Source organism: Apteryx mantelli, chromosome 9 (genome assembly GCF_036417845.1).
Source record: "Apteryx mantelli isolate bAptMan1 chromosome 9, bAptMan1.hap1, whole genome shotgun sequence".
Lineage (NCBI taxonomy): Eukaryota > Metazoa > Chordata > Aves > Apterygiformes > Apterygidae > Apteryx > Apteryx mantelli.
In genome coordinates this window covers 548,377-570,915 of record NC_089986.1, presented here as the reverse complement: position 1 = coordinate 570,915, position 22,539 = coordinate 548,377, and the positions used below count along the sequence as shown (strand labels likewise).

The 22,539-nt window shown below is 43.4% G+C and overlaps 2 protein-coding genes across 4 annotated transcripts in view; one reads left to right on the top strand and one right to left on the bottom strand.

The window, feature by feature from the left end:
* Nucleotides 1–22: 22 nt before the first annotated feature.
* On the top strand, nucleotides 23–2,286 carry SERP1 (stress associated endoplasmic reticulum protein 1). The gene is made up of 3 exons (XM_067302214.1): nucleotides 23–207; nucleotides 318–393; nucleotides 703–2,286. The coding sequence occupies exons 1-3, from the start codon at nucleotides 124–126 to the stop codon at nucleotides 807–809; spliced, it is 267 nt and encodes an 88-aa protein (XP_067158315.1). The 5' UTR covers nucleotides 23–123; the 3' UTR covers nucleotides 810–2,286.
* An 8,475-nt stretch (nucleotides 2,287–10,761) lies between these two features.
* TSC22D2 (TSC22 domain family member 2) overlaps nucleotides 10,762–22,539 on the bottom strand; it is a 32,890-nt gene continuing 21,112 nt past the window's right edge. For 2 of the 3 annotated variants that reach the window (XM_013942345.2, XM_013942346.2), the window contains 2 exons: nucleotides 13,551–13,602; nucleotides 10,762–12,448 (listed from right to left, as the gene is read on the bottom strand). In XM_013942345.2, the coding sequence (XP_013797799.2) occupies nucleotides 12,188–12,448; nucleotides 13,551–13,602 (313 nt within the window). In that variant the 3' untranslated portion in view covers nucleotides 10,762–12,187. The remainder of the gene's footprint in view (nucleotides 12,449–13,550; nucleotides 13,603–22,539) is intronic. The other variant, XM_013942348.2, reaches the window with a different exon arrangement.

Here is a 22,539-nt window from a genome sequence, read left to right as displayed (position 1 = left end):
TCCGCCCCCGCGCGGTGACGCGCTTCCGGCGGGCGGCGGCGAGCTTCCGGCGGCGGCGCGCAGTGCCTACGCTGGCAGCGGCGCGGGTGGAGCGCGGTGCCCCGCTCCCGCTCCGGCGGCACCATGGTGGCCAAGCAGCGCATCCGCATGGCCAACGAGAAGCACAGCAAGAACATCACGCAGCGCGGCAACGTCGCCAAGACCTCGGTGCGCGGGCCGTGGGGCGGCGGGGCCGGGCCGTGGGGCGGCGGGGCCGGGCCGGGTCGTTGCGCGGCGGGGCCGGGCCGGGCTGGGCTGACGCGGCGCTGTGCCCGCAGAGGACGGCCCCGGAGGAGAAGGCGTCGGTCGGGCCCTGGCTGCTGGCGCTCTTCATCTTCGTGGTGTGCGGATCAGGTGAGCGGGGCGCCGCGGCGGGGCCGGGCTGGGCCGGGCGGCGGCGGCGGCGGCTCCTGCCGCACCGGTACGGACCGTTACAGACCGGTCCGGACCGGCCCGCGCTGCGGCGCCCCGGCGGGGCGGGCGGCGGCGGCGGCGGCCCCGGTTCGGGGCCCGTCGGCCGAGGGAGCGGTGCTGCCGGGGCGGCGCGGGGCCCGGGGGGCGGCTGGCAGCGCGGCTCTGCTTTCCCCCTCGCGAGCCGGTGCCCTGGCCGGAGCGCGCTGGGCCGGACCGCTCTGTATGTGCTCTCTTACAGCTATTTTCCAGATCATTCAGAGTATCAGGATGGGCATGTGAAGCAGCTCATCGCAAAGCAAGACGTCTGCATCCTCCTGAGAATTGCAATGAACTCTTCCCCATGGTCGATACCCTGATCAATCTTAATTCATTATAACAGTTGCTCGAGAACAATGTTCCGCATTGGCCATATGTCATTCCAGGTCCCTTCACAAGTCATTCCGAGTTTTCTAGTCCATACCACAGTGCCTTGAAAAGCACCACATGTATAAAGCAATAAAATTCTATTGTTGATCTACAATCGTGGACCTACTTATTCAGTAAAGCATACATTCATGTTTTATGTAGATATGTTAAACTGTATGCAATGTAGATACTTAGGAATTGACATCTGTTGTAAACACCAGTCTTAAGATCTGTTTAAGCCTCTGTATAGCTGGAAATGGTTTTATTTAAAGTTGGAAGCTAGGATTTTTATAGTAGCTGGAGTACAAATTTAAAGCATGCTCATAATGAAGCAGTCGGGCTGTGCAGCTTTCTGTTGCTTATCTAAGTAGATCATCATCTCTGTATATGTAGCCTAGTCTTACTGCAGCATGTGGCCATGCATTAGCACTCAAATGCTTATCATGACTGAAAACTTTATCCTATACCTCTTGCAAAGCTGTCCTAATAAATACAGAGTGCTTGTTTGTATAGCTTTAGTGGGTGTTACTTAATTAGACACCAGCATGACCAAGCAACAACTGTTTCTGACATAACCTGATGCTAAAGTTTCACAAACTGTTCAGCAACTAGGGCAAGAACTGCTATTGACATACTAAACTTCTCCTGGCAGCAGGCTGTAACTGTGCTGTAAATACTTCTTGAGCAACTTTCAAACAAATCTTAGTTTTAAATTTTAAATATTGTACGGGGATGTTTCCTGCAGATACCCTGCCCCTCCTACCCACTGTTCTGCTTCTGTGTGCAACATCTGCAGTTTATGGTATGTCCTGCGATATATATCCTAATCCTACTTAAGGTAAATCCTGCTTTCAGCTCTATTTCATCTAACGATGGATCCAGTACTTACCTACTTCCTTGATGGATGATCACAGTTCCTTAGTAATTCTGAAAAAAAGCCCTCCTTACATCTGTATAAGGACATAACTTAAAAATTAAAATGGAAAATGCTGCTATTGATCATATTTTATTGCTGATGGCCTAGGCTTTGTGATGGTCCCTTGCTGTCTGTTGCAGTAACTAGAGGCAGTCTTGAATTGGTCTGCTATTGTATGCAGTTGCTAAAAGAAAATTTCTTTTTTCAGGTTTCTTAGTAGAAGATGACAAATTTCAAATCTGGTTGCATTAGAAATATTAGAAAAAAAATCTCGAGAGATTAATTAAATGTCTGTAAGCTGTGAAGGAGCAGATCTTTTGCTGGTACTAGTCCTCTTCCCATTTGAATTCATTGGAACTGGCGTAAGCCAGCACAGCCAAGAGTGTGCTCCAAAATCTAGCCATGAAACTTAACATACATTCCTTATTCTTGGAAATTCATATTTTGTAAGTGGTGGGGGAGGTGAAATATGTATAATCGCTTATTTTAAATAAAGTTCTTTTCAAATGTGAGTTGTGCTACTTTTGAGGTTGGTGAAATGGTGCCTTACTGGGTTTTAAAACAGCCACTTCAAATCGGGTTTAGCTTAATTAGCTTCTTCCCTCTTCATTAGCAGAGCCTCTTGGCAGTAGGAACCTCCCAGCTGTTGCAGGGTCTGTGCCCACGCAGCAGAGCCTCGGGCTGCGGGGAACGTGTGACCGAAGCAACGCGGCACTACTCCCGCAAGGAGGGGACAGGCCGCGTCTCCGAGCAGGAGTTTGGTGGATGGTGGCTTGTCCGCGTTGCTGTTCTCCGTTTCCTCAGGCAGCAGCAGGGGCCTGGGAGGTCTGGCTGGATCTTACCCCTGCAAGAAGCTTTTACTCTCACAGTACAGTGAAAACTGCGCTTTACACAACTTCAGGGTGGATTTTGGTGACCTAGCAGTTCTCAGCATTTTATAGCACAGTTTGATTAAAGAAAAATCTTCTATAAAGCTTGGGCTACTTTAGTGCAAATACTGTCTATGCTGACATTTCTGATGCTTTGTCTATTTAGTAGCTCAGACATGCTTTTCCCCGCATTAACATCATTGGATACCACAGAACAGCAGCGTGTTGCTAGTCACGTGCAAACAGATGTGCAGTGACCCTGCGCTTTGTTGTAGTTACATCATGAACAACAATCCGTGTCTGATGGACGAGGTTCCAAGCCTGATAATGACATTTATCAAATAATTACATTCCGGCATATTGTCCCACTTGAAAAATGCTATTAGATTTAGACCTAAGGGTTCTAGGAGTGTTCTGCATTAAAAAATGATGGAAAAGTAGTTACAGCCAAGAGCAGAATCAATCTACACAAGGGATGAGTAATATCCATAGCTAATAGTGTGTCTTACAACAAACTGGAAACACTGCATAAAAGTAGGAAGAGTGAGGTCATTTTTGCAGGTAATGTGTTACTAAGCATCAGGAAAGTACAGTTAGAAGAGGAATAAATCAAATCCTGTAAGAAACGTGTTAGGAACCTCTGCTGTGTCTATACCCAGCAATTGTCTTAGACTGGGAGAAACCTCTGAGGAGTCTCTGCTTACAAGTATGTTTCCATAGTTCCTATAACAAGGAATTCTGCTCCGTGAGTCAGGATAATATCACCGTTTATTGAGGCAACAGAAGGAAACACCAGTGCTCAGCATCTATTGGTCTGAGAAATGAATAGGGCATCTTTAGAAACTACATCGAGTAGTACTAGCTCTGAGATGCAGGTAAGCAGATGCTGATACCCCAATTAATGCCAGTTGAGGCATAGACCACTGCCAAGGAATGGGTCTTTATAACAGTTTTGTATTACCCTGAAAAAAATTACTGGATTCAAGCAGATGGAACTGCTGGGTAATTTCCTTTGGCCAGTAGATGACAAAGTTCCAACAACAGCTGATAGTACACAATTTGGAAAGAAAGGACAGAGCATAACCACCTGCTCTTTTTCCTGGCCTTTTGTAAATAGCAGGTGATGTTTATTGACTACTACAGCAGCTCTGCAGCAAGTAAGATTTAATCATGGTGGAGGAGGCTCAGGTCAGGGAACATTTAAACAAACTGGACATACACAAGTCCCTGGGCCCTGATGGGATGCAATCATGAAAGAGGTTCCTGCAGACTGGAAGAAAGCACATGTCACTCCTATCTTCAAGAATGGCAAGGAGGAGAATCTGAGGAAGTCTGGTCAGACACACTTCAAACCTCGAGAAGAGAATGGAGCAAATCCTTCTGGAAACCATTTCCAAATAGAAGAAGGAAAAGAAGGTGATCGGGAGTAGCCAGCATGGATTTATGAAGAAGTCATGCTCAGAGAACCTGACGGCCATCTACAATGCAATGACCGACCTGGTGGATGAGGGGATAGCGGGAGATGTTGCTTACCTTGACTTTAGTACGGCTTTCGACACTGTCTGCCATCACCGCTTCAGAGACAAGCTGATGAAGTACAGGCTAGATGAGCGGCCAGTGAGGTAGAGCAAAAACTGGCTGAACTGCCAGGCTCAGAGTGTTGTGATCAGCAGCACGAGATCCAGCAGGAGCCCAGTTGCTAGTGGACTATAGCAAAGGTCGATACTGTTTAACATCTTCATTAGTGACCAAGATGATGGGTGACAGATGGGTCACTTACCTGATGGTGACAGATCACACCCTCAGCAAGTTTGCAGATGACACAAAACCAGGAGGAGTGGCTGAGGCACCAGAGGGTTGTGCTGCCATTCAGGGGACCTTGGCTGGCTGGAGAGATGGGCAGAGAGGAACCTCATGAAGTTCAGCAAAGGGAAGTGCCAAGTGCCGCCCCTGGCGGGGACTAAGCCCATGGACCAGGACAGGCTGGGAGCCCACCAGCTGGAGAGCAGCTTTGCAGAGAAGTACGTGGGGGGTCCTGGTGGACTGCAAGTTGACCATGAGCCAGCAATGCGCCTTCCTGGCCAAGAAGGCCAACGATATCCTGAGGTGCATCAGGCAGAGCATTGCCAGCAGGTCGAGGGAGGTGATCCTGCCCCTCCACTCAGCCCTGCCGAGGCCACACCTGGGTGCTGTGTCCAGTGCTGGGCTCCCAGTACAAGAGAGACATGGATGGACTGGAGTGAGTCCAGCAAAGGGCCACAAAGGTGATTAGAAAGAAAAAAGCTTTTCACTGTAAAGGTGATCAAATAAGTTGCTCAGAGGGGTTATGGAGTCTCCATCTTTGTAGATAATTAAAACCTGACTGGACGCAGCCCTGAGCAACCTGCTCTAGGTGACCCTGTCTGAGCAGGGTTTGGACCAGATGGTCCAGAGGTGCCTTCCAACCCCAACCACGCTGTGAGGCTCTAACTCTGTGTACAAATGCCATAAAGCAGCAGGCTTGTTTCTTTATAAAAACCTCAAATAGTGATACCCAAGTTTACTTCTGCTCATGAGAAGGAAATGAGTCTCATTTGCAGGAGCTGATAAAGGATTTTTTTTTTTTGTATAATATTCTCTAGTTATTATCATCTAGTTCTCTATTCATTATGCTAGTAAAGTAATATCCTAGTAAAGCACAATCTACAGATGCAGTCAGTATCTCTAACAGGGTTGAACTGTCCCTTTAAGGCAATGTAATTAACCAGATGCAATTCTTTCTTATTGCAACCGCTTGTCTTTTCTTGCCTGTGAAGCAGTCTCAAAGCCATCTGTGGGACTGCACTTCAGCAAAATGTGTTGGGATTGGCATATGTTTTGCTTCATATGGCAAGTGGTCCCTCCTCTCCTGCCAAGTATTTTCTAGCCTACCACTGCCGCATGATTTGGAGTGCGGTTACAGTCAGTTCTTCACAGTGACTTCAGCAGCGTCACTGACGGGTTTTGCATTCGCTCTTCAGTATCACATTGGGTAGAACCAGTTGCAGCAATAACACTGCTGCTGCTAAAAATCATGCTTTCCCCCCCCGTAACATTCCCTCACTGAGGTGCTTCAGTGGAATCAGTATGGCACAAACTTTACCCTCCCCCCCCAAAAAAAATCGATTAATTGCTTACCTAAAAAATGTCTAATGCTAAAACTGATCATATAAACTAGCATCGATTCTGTGTATTCATTCAGCTATGAGCACATGGCGCTCACCTGATACCGTCGGGTATCAGACACTGTCCTACAGCAGCCACGAGAGAATCAAAGAACACAGAGAAAGGGAATAAACCCGCCTTTTACAGCAATTATTAATCAGAAGAGATTGGGCAGTCTGCACGACCTGGTGAGCCCAGGGTGCAGGAGGATATTTAACAGGAATCCCCTGCAGGAAAAGCGGCTGAATAAAGGATCTGCCCCGTCAGCGACGCAAAGCTGCTGTTCAGCAGAGCCCAGCACCCGGGAGAATTTGCTCTGGGGAAAGAGAGAACCGACTGCTGGAAAGGCCACGGAGGCCCCTGAAACCCTGGAGACTCCGGCAGCAGTGGGAGCACCAGGCAAAGCACGGGGATGTGCCAGCGCCCACTGGGAAACACCGGCCGCGGCCCCCCGGCTCCAGCTCCGGCCTTAGCGCTGTCTCAAGGCAGCTCCGCAGCGGCCCCCGGCATTGCCTGCCCCGGACCCCAGACCCTTCCTGGCCCTGGCTCCCGTATCTCCAGCCTCTGGCTCGACACGCAGAAAAGGGCATTGTGCCTTGCCGATTTGAGGTGTTTCCTGCCCTTTATTCCTTCCCAGACACCTGTAACAGCAAACCAGCTCAGGCGTCCCAAGCCCTCGTGGGGGGCCACGCAACCCAGAAGGCTTTTTTTATTTTCCTCAGATAAGATGCAAGCACTGGCAAAGCAGCAAACTACATTAAATGTTAATTCTACTGTTTTTCACAGTGTTGCTTTTTGGTTTAACCTCTCACTAAACAGCGCTGCCTTCCCCCTTTCCACAGCGAGCCTGACGGTTTCTCACTTTCAGCCCAACGGCAACGCCGACAGAGACCGCTGCCTGCTGGCCCCCGCAGCAATCCCCTTGCAGTGCCCCCTGCGCCGCCAGCAGCGCCCTGCATTGAGAGGTGAACTCATTCTCACCGGCGATAAGGACCCTGGGGGAAAAAGCCCCCGCAGCAGCAGCAGCAGCAGCAGCAGGGCAGCGCTGCCCCGCGAAGCCAGGAGCCCATGGCAGGGCCGGGCTGGGGACAGCTGCTCCCACACCCCCAGGGCTGCCCGAGGCCGCGCTTGCAGCGACCAGGGCGAGCGGAGTCCTCACTACCGGCTTGGCGCATCGCGGTTTCACAGCTCGCAATCAGGGGAGAGACCGCTGGGATGCTGCAGGAAACACCGGGCCGGGGACCTACCAGAGCATCGTTGCTGTAACGCTCCTCAGAGAAGAGAGAGAGGACGCGTGGGCTTATTAACATGAATACCGACCGCACAAAAAGAGAAAAGCTACTGTGCATCGCAAAATCAGCATATCACATGGGGCGAGCAGAAATAAATCCCCTTACACATTCATGAGAAGAAAAAAAAAGGAAAAATAGCTGTACTAGATACTGGAACCCAGAAATGCCACATCTCACGTCTCAGTGGTTCAAGTGACTTGTTTTTTAGTGACATTTTAATAGAAATGCAATGAAACTTGCTCAAACTAAAATTCAAGGGGCTGATTTGCTAATTGTTGCTCGACTGAAATCTTACCTTAGACCACAAAACATTTTGAATGTGTTATTGAACAGCAACTCTTTTTAAGGAAAGAACAGGCTCTCTGCTAGTTGGATAAACAGTCCATCTGCCCAATATTCTGTCTCCAGCAGCGCTGACGGGAGACGCCACCAAGAGCACGTGAGCTGAGCCACCTTGTCCAGTTTTCTCCCCTCCTGCTCCTCTCCTCCCTCCCAGAAGTGAGGCGTTGGGGTGTCCCTGCTCGTCAGCCGGGAAGCCAAGCATTTGTCTAGTCTCTTTTTGAACGTACCATCTGCCTCAGCAACATCCTGTGCCAACCAGTCCCAAAGTTCACTTTATGCTGCATTAAATGCTTTTTTTATTTTAAATCGGTATCCTACTAGTTTCACGGCGTGCTCCTGCTCCTCGGCCCATGAGATGCGGCGAGCAGCAGTTCTGCGTTCGCCCTGGCCGTCGCCACCCTCGGCCCCTCTCCCCTTGGAGCTGAGGAGCCCCAGGCTTCTCGGGCTCCGCCACTGAGCAGCCCCTCTGCACCCTTTATTTTTGTAGCCCTTCTCTGCATCTCCTCTGTCACATCCCTTCTGAGATGCAGGCGCGAGGTCTGAACCACCAGAAAGCTAAGGGTGATCGCGTTAAGATCGCTTTGCTCTGTGTTACTTGCCACCGAGAGACACCGTGACTACGTTCTCCCTCCCGCCCGCACCAAGCACGTGCACGCAGATAGGGTCAATCCAGCTTCGAAGCACTGCAAGACCAGTAGCTGAATTATTTCTCTATTTGTTATGCTGAAGCTATGTAATAATTTCAGACAGATATATTCCAGGAATGTACAACATTACCGTTTCCCGCCGGAGCGACATCGTACCGTAAGAGCTCACTCTCGCACGCAGCCCCCTAAGCGCAGTCACGTGCCCGAAGGAGCCCCGAAAGCCGCCAGCCGGCCTGGGAGCGGCAGGGAGCCCGGCACTGCCGCCTGCGCGCTTTTGCAGCGCCGGCCTGGCTCCCAAAGCTCCTGGCGTGCGCTTCCCTTCTCTGCCCGGCATTGCGCGATGCCGACAGCAGCTGGTAGTTGATGGGCTTCGCTGGTGCTGCCACGTGTGAAAACAACAGAGAAAGGCTTTACGGCAGCAAACCGACACGGAGAGCCCGGAAAGCAGAGCAGCCGCCAACGCAACCTGACAGCGGCGCAAGCACTTTGTTGACAAGAAGTTTGCTCTTCCTGCTAAGTCTCTGACATCAAACACTTAAAAACCTCAAGAGGATCTTTCGACACGGAGCTGCTGCGATTCCTCAGCCCTTTCCCCAGATCGCCTCTTGCAGAAAGACTGCACAAACAAGACCATCTTCTGAACTCAGTTCTGCCATTTTAAAGCATTTTTCTCAGCACAGCAAGTATTAATATTTATAACTGAATATGACTTAACGCTAGGAGAAAGTGAAAGGAAAAAATGAAAGGGGCAGAGCAAAGCAAAGGATTCTTCACAGGATGTTTAATCTTTGCTTCATCCCCTATTTTCTGCAGTTTTGCTAAATGCTTTTTTTCCTTTCAAAGAGAGAAAACATCTCTAGAACACCCGTATTTAAGTGACTCTAATCATACCTGGGTAACAGAGCTGCATGAAGACAGTCACATATTTGTAATTACAAGTATTACACGTGAGGGAGAGATGGACTGAAGACACCAATTCCACTGGAATTGGGAGTGCTTAGGACTGTCCCCTCTTCCTAGTCTTGGTTTTATGCTTCTACCACCATCAGAACATTAGCAACTTAAGTAAAGGATTGCTTCAGTCTCTTTACTACTTATATTCCTTAGGAATAGAAGGGATTTACAGTTATACTATTGCCTCTGGAAGAGTCTTAAACCACTTATCTGAAGGACTTTTATATCCAGAAGTCCCCAAATTTATCCATTTTTTCTTAGTTCACCAGCTATTCTAAGACGACAGACTCTCAACACATCTATATCCTTAACATATAGCCAGTGAGCTATTATTTACACTTTCATTTTTAATAAGTTTAGCTACTGAAATATTTTGTTGGTTCTCTAATTAGTATACAACGCTCTTGTTCCACTGAAGGCTTTACAGCAGTATATACACGTGCTTACAGCAGGCCAAGAGCAACAATCTACAACTGAAATGAAGATCACTTAGCATTTTACTTGCGAGTACTTAAAAAAATATATATATATATGCCGCTTATTTGAACTGTATTGTGAACTGATGCTTACCAGAAAGGTGCAATGCTCTGCAACTGCTGGAACACTGGACAAAGATGCTTCCTTGATATCTGAAGACATCAAAATTTACAGTTTCCATTTTTTTTTTTTAATATTCTTCTTACCTAACAAATAAAAAAGGTCCAGGGGTTAGACATATGCGGTGCTGGGGTATCACAGTAAACATTCGCAGGGAACCTAACAGAACAGGTACAGGCTCCCAAGTGACCTGGATGGCATCGCACTGGGATTATGGCTTTGATCTGTGTCCACAGCTACCGTTGGGAAGGTTTGCTGTGCAGATTACTCTTTGCAGATGTTTCTCTAAAGTAAGTTCTTGGTTTAAGAACACAGACACCAAATCGTTTCAAAACCCCAGTGCCCCGCCAAATTTTAATTCATCTGTATCACTACAAAAAACAACCAATAAAAGAAAAAAATAATCACAGATAGGCTTTGTGTATGCATCAGAATTATGCTTCTTACAGCATAAAAGGAAAAAGCGTGTTGCAAGAAAAGCAGTTACACTTACCAACATTATCAGAAAATGCAGATATTGGCCATACAGGACAATCTTTTAGGGACTGCTGGTCAATACATCTGTAAGACCAGCGGCAACCAAGCTTCACTGGTTAAACGTCGCCAGTTCAGGAAACCTGCGTTTGCCGAACAGCACGTATCAAGCTTTCCCCGACTCCCGCAGCCCCGAGCCCAGCGACAGTCACCCTCCCTGTCCAGGCTACGGCACCCGAGGCGCGACGGCTCCCGAGCGGGAAGGGGGCACAGGCGTCTGCGCCGACGTCCTGCGCGCGGGGCGCTCCGCTCCGCTCGCTTGCTCCCCGGCCCCCGCTTGGGACAGCGCCAGCACCCTTGTTTCGCCTGGCGGTGCTCGGTCCCAACAGAGCCTGGAGCAAGGGCCACCGTTTCCTTCCTTACGGAGGTTTCGGGCGGATGCACTCAGCACCCCGAAGGGCACAAAGCTTTTCCCATCCCCTTTACGTTAAATCGGGCATTAGCTCTGAATATCAAGGCAACAACTATATGCTACTGCTGGCTCACTAAAGTTACCTTTTTCCATTTTGTAATGGAAAAGATGTGCCATAGAATTTAGTTGCATTTTAAACACATCTAGAGCCAAAAAATTCAACAAAACTGCAATTTAATTTCAGAAAAATGTGTTAAAATATATATATTTATACATCAATTTGACACACTGCGTTAGTTTACACAAATGATGGTCTCTCTTGAAACTGTATTTATGAAATGTACATTTTAATTTAAATACTCAGTATACACTGCACTTAATCTGCATGTTGCATTTATTAAATACATTAAAATCTGCAATGTAACAAAACGTTTTCTGCATACGAAATTCAAAACACCATTTTAAATGAACAAAAGATGGCTCACTTCATTTTTTTTTTTAAACAACTAGTGCATAGCACACTAGCTCAACTCCACCAACACCAGCTGTTCTTTCTTTTTTATTTGACATTGTTCACAGACTATTACATATTACAATAAGAGTGCTGGATAAAAACATGAGGTACGAAAGTGGTTCAAAGATTATAGGTCATGCAGATCATGCTAGACAGCAAAGAAAGTTGTGAATGAGAAAACACTAAATAAAAATACATAAAGAGTGTGCATTATAAAATAAAAAAAAATCAATTACACAGCTTTGCTTCTTTGGTTACAAAGTAGGTTGAACAATTTCACAGCTTTTTATTCCCACCCAAAAAAAAAAAAAAATTATACGAAATGTCAAAAAGCAGAGGAATCATGGCAATTTCTCTCTATTAGAAAGTAGAAACAGAAATGAGCAAAGTTTTCTTCATCAAAATAGCCCATCAATTATTTATTATATCACAATAACTGGTGACTACCTGTACAGATGCACTATGGTCTTCATACTTACACTCTATACAAAATTTACATTCAAGCTGGATCTTTACTACCGTAAATAAATACCAAAGGTAAATTGCCATTAGTGTTAGAAATATGCCAGGATTCTTTTGTTCAATTATTGCCTAAACATTTTATCTATTAAACACAATCCCGTCTATCATTTTACTGATACATACATTTATTAAAAAAATTAAAAAAGTTCTGTGACATTGTTCATGTACATTATGAAAATAGCAGCCCTGTAATAAATAAAACAAATAAATGAAACTAATGTAGGCAAATGTTTCTTATATTGAAAGAACAGTGGCTCTTAAGATGAATTGTTACTTCTTACGAGATAGCAAGGCTCAAAGTAATCCAGGGGCAATGGGAACCTCGGAGAGCCACCAAAGCTCCTACAGACCTCGCTCCTGCGCGCCCAGCAAACGCGTCGCTCCTGCTCCCATTCCCCTCGCGCGCTGATGACGCACGGGCACCAGCCGCACGGCGCGACGCGTCAGCGAGGGAAAGCTCTTGTGGGACGATTGTCTAATACTGAAAAGGCCAAACACACAACAGAAGCATGGCTACTCGCTTTCGTACAGAGTGGGAAGAACACCAGTGGCACACAAGGACAGACTGCTCTCGGGTTTTGTTTGTTTTAAACGAGGCGAGAAAGCTTTACGCTGAGGAGACATTCGGCTGCTGTGGAGGTTGCGCTGGCTGTGGAGGCTGTGCTATCACTGTTTGCGCTTGTGAAGTGCTACTAGGGTTGGCCTGTTGGGTTGAAAGTTGGGATAACTGATCGTTGTTTGAAAGAGATTTTAACAGTGCATTTTCTCGTTCAAGTAAAGAGTTTCTTTCAACTAATTCTTTTATTTGTTCCTTCAGGACTTCCACTTCTTCTCTTACTGCATACATCAAATGGCTTTTTACTAGATCCTGTGAAGAATAAGTTAATAGTTACACCAAATGAAAGAACAGTTTCATTCCACTCCAGCCCCAGAATGTACTGTTTTCACTGAAGTAAGTGGTAAGGCTGGAAAACTAAAGCACTTAGGAATAAATTAGCCTTCAGAGCCAATAACCTAGTTCTTTAATTCACTACTGATGTCCTTTATTTCAAAAGCTTTGTTTCCAGCATTCAACATTAGCTAAGTTCTAGCAACTTAAGTACTTCTATACTCATTAAAATGGAGTATGTTTTCCCCTGAAGCAAAAGAAAAAAGAGAAAAAAAAAAACAATGATATTAAAGTAACCTGAATGGACACAGAGCTTTTTAAAGACCTTTTTTGTTGTATTGCAAGTATTTACAACCCAACAGGAAGTTAAGACAATAATGGCTTTTAGGCAGTATCCTATGTTGGGGCCTCAGAAGCCTGTTAACTGCCTAAATGAACCTTTCTGCAGGGAGCATTCTGGATAGGTCGGATCACAGCGCTCAAACTGTGACAAGGCCTCACGAAGATGGCAAGTCGCCTCAACTGTACTGAGGACAGAGACCCAGAATTACGGCCCAGCTCCTTAGAAGGAAAGCATCAGCTCTGAAGTTCTGAGCTGAGGACAGGATTCCATGTTACAGAATCCCAAGCACTAAAGTCTATGAAAACCAAGAAAGAAGAAAGCCTCTAAATTGTCAGAAATGAGATCAAACAGACATAACCGAAGCTGAACAAAGTGTAAAGGATAGCACAGCCTAAGTGACAACAGAGATAAATTAGCAATGAATTTTATTGAAGAGACTTAAGCGTGCTGTGTATTTTCAGCATCCCTTTAAGTTCAGTCAGCTTGTTTGCAGCAATTCGTAGGATAAGAGATCTTCCAGGCCAAGAGTGTAACTGAGAAGCTCTTTAGATTAAATGTAAGAACAATCCCGGTTTGTGGTCATCCCATAGTTGATAAAGTCATTTTTTCAAATAATGGTGTCAGGCTGACCTGACTGAAGGGCTGTTATAGACTTGCAGAAAGACAATACAGCTGGAAAGTTACGCTCAATGACCAACTGTTCATCCTGTTAGGAATAACAACTTGCTTTCTACTTACCATTGCCTGTTCTATTTTGTTGTCAATGGCAACAACACTTGCACCAGAAGCACTGTAAAAAGAAAAAGAGGAGAAAACTTAATGAGTATTACTGAATCATTTGATTAAAACTGTGCACTGACATCCACAAGAGTCCTAAAACATACGTTCACTGAAAGGCTAAAGTTTCAGATGCAGGAATTCAGTATGCGAATCATCCGAATCCCTGCCCTGTATTGCCTGGTGCAGTTAGAGCTCCTAAAACACCCAGCTCCTACAGTTTATAATTCCTCTGACTGTGCTTATGACACACAGCCAGAAAAGTGCATCAGAATAATGAGTAAATTAACTGCTCTGATTCCTTGCTTCATTTCTCAGCTTTCCTCACTTTCCACTAAGAAAAAAATTATCGGATCTGCACTGTATTTACAATTTTGCAACTGAGTGGCAATAGTCAGCAAAAGAATAAGAGACACGTTCGAAGTTCTAGATTTCCACAAGAGCACTTATTTGATTTCAGTGAATTTTAACTGGGTCAGTGTTTACAAATCATAAAAAACAAAACAAACAGTAAAAAAACAGACAGGACAGTCTTTTTCCCAAAGACATACTAACGCAGAACGTTCTACCAAAACATCTTAGCAGTCATTAGTATAAGAAAACAGTTATCTACTGCGGGAAACAATCTTGAACTACATTTTTAAATTGCAAGTTACAGCAACTCAGGTCTTAACATTCCTAGTCTGCTTTTCAAGCCACAGAAGAGAAGCAAGTCAATCGTTCGTGGTTCTCTCGAGCCAGAACTTCGGGGGCTCTGGGAGAGGAGCTGCGGAGCGGATAAGCGCAGCCCCCACAGCCCGCGACTGCAGAGGGACACGGCCGCAGCAGCTGTTTCTGCGGGAATAACGGCATCCACAGAAATATCTCCTGTCGATCCCTTACTCTGCATATCTGCCCGCCAATACTAGGCCTCGGTGGTCCTGTTTTACTCCACAGCTCCGTCTCTGACTGCAGTCCTTGGACTACTTACCAGGCCTGCTAGCGGTAACTACTGATAATGCTCCTCCAGATGAAAGTTGCTATCAGTAGTATGCAGCTATGTATTGAAAAAATTAACATATGGGAAAAAATGCAAGGTTTGCAGTCATATTTGGAATTTTGCCTTTTTTTTAATTGCATAAAGGCACTAAATGTTAAAAAAACTACAAGAGTTTTTAAAATTAAGAGTTTTGGCAACAGGCTCTGAAGTACCAGTTACATAAATGAAACAAAAGTCTATTATTAAAAGAATATTTAGACAAATTCATTTCACCAAGTCTCACCAAAAAAAACCAAACCCCACACTCATGAGGTGCCTAGCACCAAAACTGCATTTACAAGTAGAGTGAATCAGCGATTGAGAAAGTAATTGCCTCTATTTCTAAGCTGAGCTAAGCTTCTAATCTAAAACTAAAATGCTGAACACCCATTTCAAAAGAAAATTGTTCCAGGGTCTTATTATCTTCTTTTAAGTTGTATTTATGGAAAGCTTCCTCAGAACAAAGAATGTTTATAATTCATGACCAAGGATAAGTACACCTACTCAAAACATTAATATAAAAACAGGAATTTCTGAAACTCTCAGAAACACCTGTGTGCTCAAAAATCACTGAAGTCCTCAAACTGCCACGCCACTGATGCAGGCTTTCATTAATAGCACTCCAGAGGACAAGCGAGGGGCCTGTAAGAGATAAAGGCAACAGGAGCAAAAATAAAGGCAAACAGCATATTTTGGGGTGGGATCTGCTTTCACATAAGAACTAGTTTACAGCAAGATGTTTTACATAAATCTTTTGCCAATACTTTTCTAGTTAAATTTGAGATTGGTCTCAACATTTGCATTTCAATAATTGTGGTGTGATTTTTTAAAAAAAAGGAAAATTCAGCTACACTGCTCAATGTTAAGGCATTTAATGAGTTCCAGGAAGAAGTCTGAAGTGGAAGAAGGCAGTCTTCTCCTTTAATCACCTGATATACTAACACCTAAGAGGTGCAATAGAGACACCTTTCTCATGCTCTATCTTGTGCTCCAAATTTTCACCTGTTTAAATGCGTGCAGTATGCACAGTGGTAGATATGAGGACCCCCTCCCGGACAACTGTGATTTGAACACAGCCAAAGAAACCATCACTCTTCCATCCACCCTTTACGCCTGAAGCGATACGACGAAGTCTTGCTGCAAGCCATGACAGCATTTGCGTGCTACCTGTATTCATTTCAATACTCTTGCTGTCCGTAGGCTCACGACAGCTAAGGCTGTTGTCAGAGAACCCAGCCACGGTTACAGAACTGCTTCCAGTATGAATTCCAGGATCCCTGCTGCTTAGTCGGTAGAGTCCTGGGATTAACCGGATCAATGCCCTTCCACCCCAGGCCGAGCTCCACGCTGACAGAACAGTCTTCATTCAGTTCCCAGAGCTGTCAGATGTGGTTTTATCTTGATAGCATGATTTCATTTTGCTTTCAAAAAGTGCATCAGAATTAGATTTTATGCTAGCACAGTTCCCATATTACTCTGGCCTTTACGCACGGTAGAGTGCCCTCTGCAATGAATAGCTCCTGTGAGATGCTTCAGGAGCAGATCTCTCCAGTGCTGCCTACCCCTCGTGCCGTACTCCAAATATGCTGCCAAATCTTAGCGTTTTGTATTTTTCCTCAAATCCTCGGCAGTTGATACCAAGCCCAGTTTCCACTAAAAAATTTTTTTTTTCTATCCTATGGCTGCAAAATTGAAGTTATACATACAATTCAGCCCTTATGAGAAGGTCAAATATTTTCAGTCAAGTAAGGTTTTTTTTAAGCTGTCATGAGCATAACTAAGAAAGAATTTATAATTCGTTCATTTAGTGCAACATCCACTCTATAGCCAATATCCCAATTTGCAAGTTCTTCAGTTAGAAGTGGAAAGACAGGTGGGGTTTTTTTGGGTTTTTTTTTTTTTTAGAACTAAAAAGTGACACTAATTTAAGAGACCAATCCAGTTTGATTTGGACCTCCAAGTTTGTTTAAAAACAAAAAAAGACACATACACTCCTAACAACAACAAAAAACCATGATGATATTAAAGTAACCTGAATGGGTCTGACCAAAAGGAGATTATATTGGTGTGGAAAGACTGCTCTGAAGCACACCAAGCAGAAGGCAAGAGTTAGTCAGCAAGAGTGACAAGATTACTAAGTGCAGTTACCCATTTCCAGAGACAGGTGGTGAAAACAGCATCCACTTTATGCACCAGGCAAGCAAAATCCTATTCAGTCTGAGAAATCCTCGTTTTGAGTGTTTCAAAAATCCTGGTGGCTTAAAATGTAATTTTTCCCCCATTTACTTTGGGATCAATGGGAAAAATAGGCTTTGACTGCTAATAAGACTGCTTAGCAAAAGCTCACAATCACATATGCTTTTCGTTTTTGGTGGGGTTGTTTTTTTTTGAAACAAGAAGTATTTTAACAAATACTTAAAGCTTGCACCTTGCAATTCTTTATGTTGTATATTAGGTATATTTCTTCTACATACCTGCAACTCAAGAACAGCCCTGTATTTTTTTGTTTGTTTCAAACGTCTTATAAACAAAGGTGAGAAGTGTTTTGGACAACCATGTACATACAGATGAAGCAAACGGGAAGAGAACTAGTAAGTCTAAGTGCAGGTCATATTTCTGAGGCATTTCATGCTTAATACACAGTAATCACACTTTACACAATGCAGTACCTTGTTAATACACTTAGTATAATTCTGGCTTCACTGCTGCAAAAACTTTACAGATTCAGTATTTCAAATGTACGGTAGGAGATTCTAGTAAAGATGTTTCAGTACCATCGACAAGCTATAATATTGTTAAACGAGTGTTTGCTAGGCATATTAGTACAGCATACAGCGACGGTTACGGTTACTGACGATACTGGTATTACACAATGATCAAGCAAGTGTTCTCTGTAGAGTACGATTTTGTAGCTCATGAAAGCTTACTTACTATAGACTATTCAAAACTTGAGGGACATTGTTGACAGAACTGGAAAATTAATAAAACGAGCGACTAATGAGAAAAACTGAGGATGAGTGGATTGGAAGACAGCCAAAAAAAGGTTAGTTTCTTACTGTGAGCTTCTTTAACAGTTGGATGAAAATTTAACCATCAACATTCCCTCACATTTGTGAGCATTAAGACCATTAAGATCTATTTCAACAGTAGATTCAATAAGCACACACCGTTGTGCTCTACTTAATGTTTTCATCATTAATGTCTTTAGACATACCTATCATCTTTCCAAGAGACCTGTTCAAGTTCAAAATTAATTCTGAAAGCTAGGTGGAAACACTAAGAACCCAAGCTTCCAAAGAAAGGCATTTATAGCTCAAATTGTTTTGTATGCTAAAAAACACACTTAACTTTTAGAGATTCCATAGTCCTTGGTAGTGTGTGTATTTTATGCCAAGTTTGAATGCGTTAGGAATGAGAGTTATGAACTGTGCCACTTTGGCACTGTCAAGTGTCAGACTAGGTAAAAATGTTTCTTGTTTAAAGGCAACTGCAAGTCCTGGTGACTGGATGATGTAAACCAATAATGAAGCTTCACTTTTGCAGTCAGGAACAAAGAGCACATTCTATATCCGGCCATGCCTACGGATAATCTGCATACTATTTTCCGAAGGAATTTCTTAGCAGCAAGACATCCCAAAAGACTGCCAGAATACATGCATTCTCCTGCACTTTCCTGCTCTTGCTATTTCCTCCAGCTTTTAGCATCAAGAGTTGTTGCACCATTCACTCAGGCTTTAAGGTACATTAGCTCTACCATCCGGCTTCACTAACCCTGCGAGAGTGGGAAAGACTCTACAGAACAGGCTACAAGAGGCTGCACTGATGTTAGCGAGAGATTATTGCCCAGTAGCTCTGGTCCACAGCCTACAGGAGAGGCTCTTCCTTTAAAGCACTAGATCTGCGTTGCTGGGTGAAAGTGGAAAAGATATTATCACAGACCACAGATTCACAGACACCCCTGAACTAAGTGATTTCCCCTAGTTTGTTTTCTTGTTACTGCTTTAAATGAAATGATCAAGTAGCCTTTCTGGAAAACAGTAAGGTATCTCAAAGTGTTCCCACATTTGCTTTGCTTATAAGTGAAATGCAAATTAAAACAGTGTATTAATTTTCCCCCTCATTGGTTTGCTCATTTATGAGCTACCATAATCACTTAACTAGCCAACTCTTATGTCTTATCACTGAGTGACTTAGTCCTTCCAGAAAAGTCTTTTATCTCTCTCTCTCTCTCTATACTTGAAATACTTAAGGCATGTTTAATCAGCCTCCAACCAGTTATGAGATTCAGTATGATGGGGTCCCAATATGAACAATTATCCAGCCCTGAAAGAGCAACTATGCAAGTATTTCAGATTTTTATATTTTTTCTTTGTTAAGACAGTGCAAGAATGTGAATTCACAGCCTCAGAATTACTGGCAGGTGTCTGCCTTTGCAGGCAAGTCTACTCAAGCTCCATGCTACTTAGCTCTTATGTCAAACAGGTAAGTACCTACTTCTGTAGCACAGTTAAGTTCTCTTCCGTTTTACAAGAGACTGCAGATATATTATTCAGTACAACGTAATAACTGATCTCAGAAGCTAAGAAAAGAAATATTATACTATATAGTATACTATAAAAAGAGAATACTTTTGGGAAAAAACAAGAGGTTTATCTCCCTTCATTCTCAAATGGGAAACTACACATTAAATCAGCAGATTAAAAAGCTCTTGACTCTCAATGAAAAGCTCAAGTTACTAGACAAGTATACTTGGTTCATAAGAAGCAATTCAGAAGCAAGTAATGAAAGAAAAAAGCAATGAGGCCTGTTTTGTGCAAGTTGAAGTGTTTTAGTTGTGGGTTTTTTTCTCTTTTGGGGGGCTTTGGTTGGTTGGTTGGTTTTGGACACATTGTGGTTATTAGTTTTAATAAGATCTTGAGTGGCACTAATCAAACACTCTCCCCTGTGCAACAGTCGCACTGTGCCTATCTTCCATGAGAAGGAAGCATCAGGAAGAACCACATTAACCGCAACATGAACTGGAATAGTGTATCATGTGAAACATCAGTCTATTCCTAAACCAAATTCTTTAATTTGATAGAGTTTAAGACTTCCAATTCCAAATTAGAAGTTTCACCTTACAATTTCCAGATAAGGCTGCAAACAAGAAGTATGAAACCCGTTGCACCTCCCTTTCTCCCATCTACTGAAAAGGCATCTCATTTGATGGAGCGCCTCAGGATAGGGAAATGGACGTCTGGCATAACCCAGCACAGGGAGAGATGCTGTCTGATTCACCAGATTTACTGAAGATGTTTACCAGCATCACTTGGAAAATGTTTATCTGGGTGCAAATATGGGGAGGATTTTTTTTTTTTTTTTAAACATTGTGAAGGTTTAATACTGCACATAAAAATACAATGGAAACAAATTGTACTGCTTTGAATTAAAGTTCACCAACCATAGCTATGTTTTAGGCAAATCCACCCAAGTTCCTATGGTATTATTACCACTTGCAGAAGTTTATGCTATAGGAGAGCAGTGATCCAGGCTCATGTGAAACATACCATGAAGCCGTCACTCCCCTTAATCCTCTAAGCAGCTGCGCTAGTTGGAAAGCAACTCATGAGACTTGTGCCCTTAGGAACACCTCTATGAATACTATACAGGAAAAACATTTCCAGGCTTCCCTAAAAGTCTTGATAACAACTAATATTTCACCATTACTTAATAGTTTGACTGTTATTAGCACTCTCCCCATGATGATGAGTTAGCAAAAAAAGAAATAAGTCTATTTTACTAGAGCATTTTCTAGCAATACTTTGCTGTCCCTTGCAATAGCATGTGGTTAGCTTCGCTGACTTCAGATGGTCCCAAGAGATGACTGCTCACAGGAGAATAAACCATATTTGCTATGGGAAAAAAAACAAAAAACAAAAAACACACACAACTGAAATTACACAGGAAGATTTTCCACTGTTTAGGCTAAAAGTCTCCTTATTTAAACCCCTGAGGCGCATGAACTACTTCTGAAGGATCTGCAAAATGTAATTAAGAAGTCTACTGCCAGCAGGCTTATGATCCGTATGTTCTGCAGTGTAAATGGGAACCCCTACATTTTGGGATGGAGAAACTGAGTGGATTCTGACAGTATTAGAAGGGTTTACGGTTTTCCACAGCAGAGATTTCTCTCACAAACTGGCCATCACAAAAAGCCAAGACCCACTTAATTTGTTATCAAATGTCTCAAGTCCAATAACAGACTCTCACTTGCATCAGAGGCCTTCTTGCGTGCACACGCTGAAGCTATCGGGGCCGACCCGTTTCCCCGTTCTGCTAGCGTACGTACTCACGCGCTGGCAGAGGGCACTGGCTTCCTGCCTGCGCAGCTCAGCTCCACCATATTCCTACCATCGGAAGCAGGCCAGAGAATCAGCTTTACTGACTATGCACTTCAAGTTCTCTTTATTAGGTTTTCATTGGAAATTTATTGTTGAACACAGTTCAGTATTAGTCATCTGAGTAAGTAAAGCAAAACTACATGAAGTGATCTTAAGAAAATTTAGTAAGTGGGATATGAATGCAAAAACCCCTAAACCCTGTCAAAGAGTTTGGAATCTGAACTGATTAGAAGTTTAAAACCTGTATTAATCCCGATGAAGTTGCTTCTATGTTTTTACAAATACTTGTTTTTACTAGGAAGCGTTCAAAGATGCAAGAGTGTATTTTTGAAGGAAGCCATTTACATCTACCTGAATTTGATGTTTCTCTATATCCCACACTTCAGTACTTGCTTTGGACATTATTATGTACACCTAAGATTTGTAAAGCCTCAACTTTAATCATTAATAATTTAATTTTAATTTTTTTGAATCTGCTTCATCATTTTAAGAACTATTTTAAGTTAAGAGACATGAATATAGAGAAATAAATGAAGGCTAGACCTAAAAGCAGGCTTTTGGTCTGCCTATCAAGTTTGTATTCAAGGCCCTGAAGCTTATTTCAATTAAATAAAGGAAGCACTTGGAACCTAAACACCAACATTGTCTCATAAATAAAGGAAAGTGGCATGACCTGAAGCATAAAGCAAAAAAAAGTTGCATAAAAGTTTCTGTTAGAAAGGAAAGACGTGCTTTTGAAGCTTAGCCTAATGCTAGCACTTCAACAAAAAACAGAGCAGGATGCATTAGCATTACGTTGAACCATCAGTGTTGTACAGTATGCAAACTGCTGCCAAGCGAGCTTTAAAGCTTTTGTAAGTTTTGTAAGCCTCAAGTCAAACACAGCCAATACAATTACGAAATGGTTGCCAATATTTAACAAATAACTAAACAAAATTTATATTCTCCAGAGCTTGTTAAGCAGAGATCTTGTGACAGGCCAGAGCATCACAAGACGAAGTTATATAATCACTAGGACTTCAATTTAATGCTGACCAAAAAAAAAAAAAACCACCCTTCAGAATCATTAAAGTGCAGGAAAGAAACACTGCTTGCAGCTACTGATGAATTAGTAATGCATCTCTGACAAGTCATATCCATAACAAATATGACTTCACTGCAGTTTCTCGCCATGAGTTCAAAGCTAGCTTAATAGGTTTTCTTTGTCCTCTTCTTTTTTTTTTTACAGTACAGGTTTGTTCTCATCTACTTAACTTCGGCAGAACGAAAGCAAGCCACAAAGCTTCCTTTCCTGGTTTTAAGGCCAAAAGATTTTAACTTTGCTGAACTCGCGTTTAAATATGACATTTTCACAACTTGTCTTCTGACATAGGACTTAACAGTCACAACGCCAAAGTTTCCTTTTTTGAAAAAGGAAGCTGTAGATATTTTAGTGAAGGTCAGCTAATAGCTGACTAGTGTTAAAACTCTTTCAGCTTACTCATTATGTATGATACATGCATAACGGAAGGAGGAAGAAAAAATCTTGTGCAGTACTTTAAACCTTTTAAGT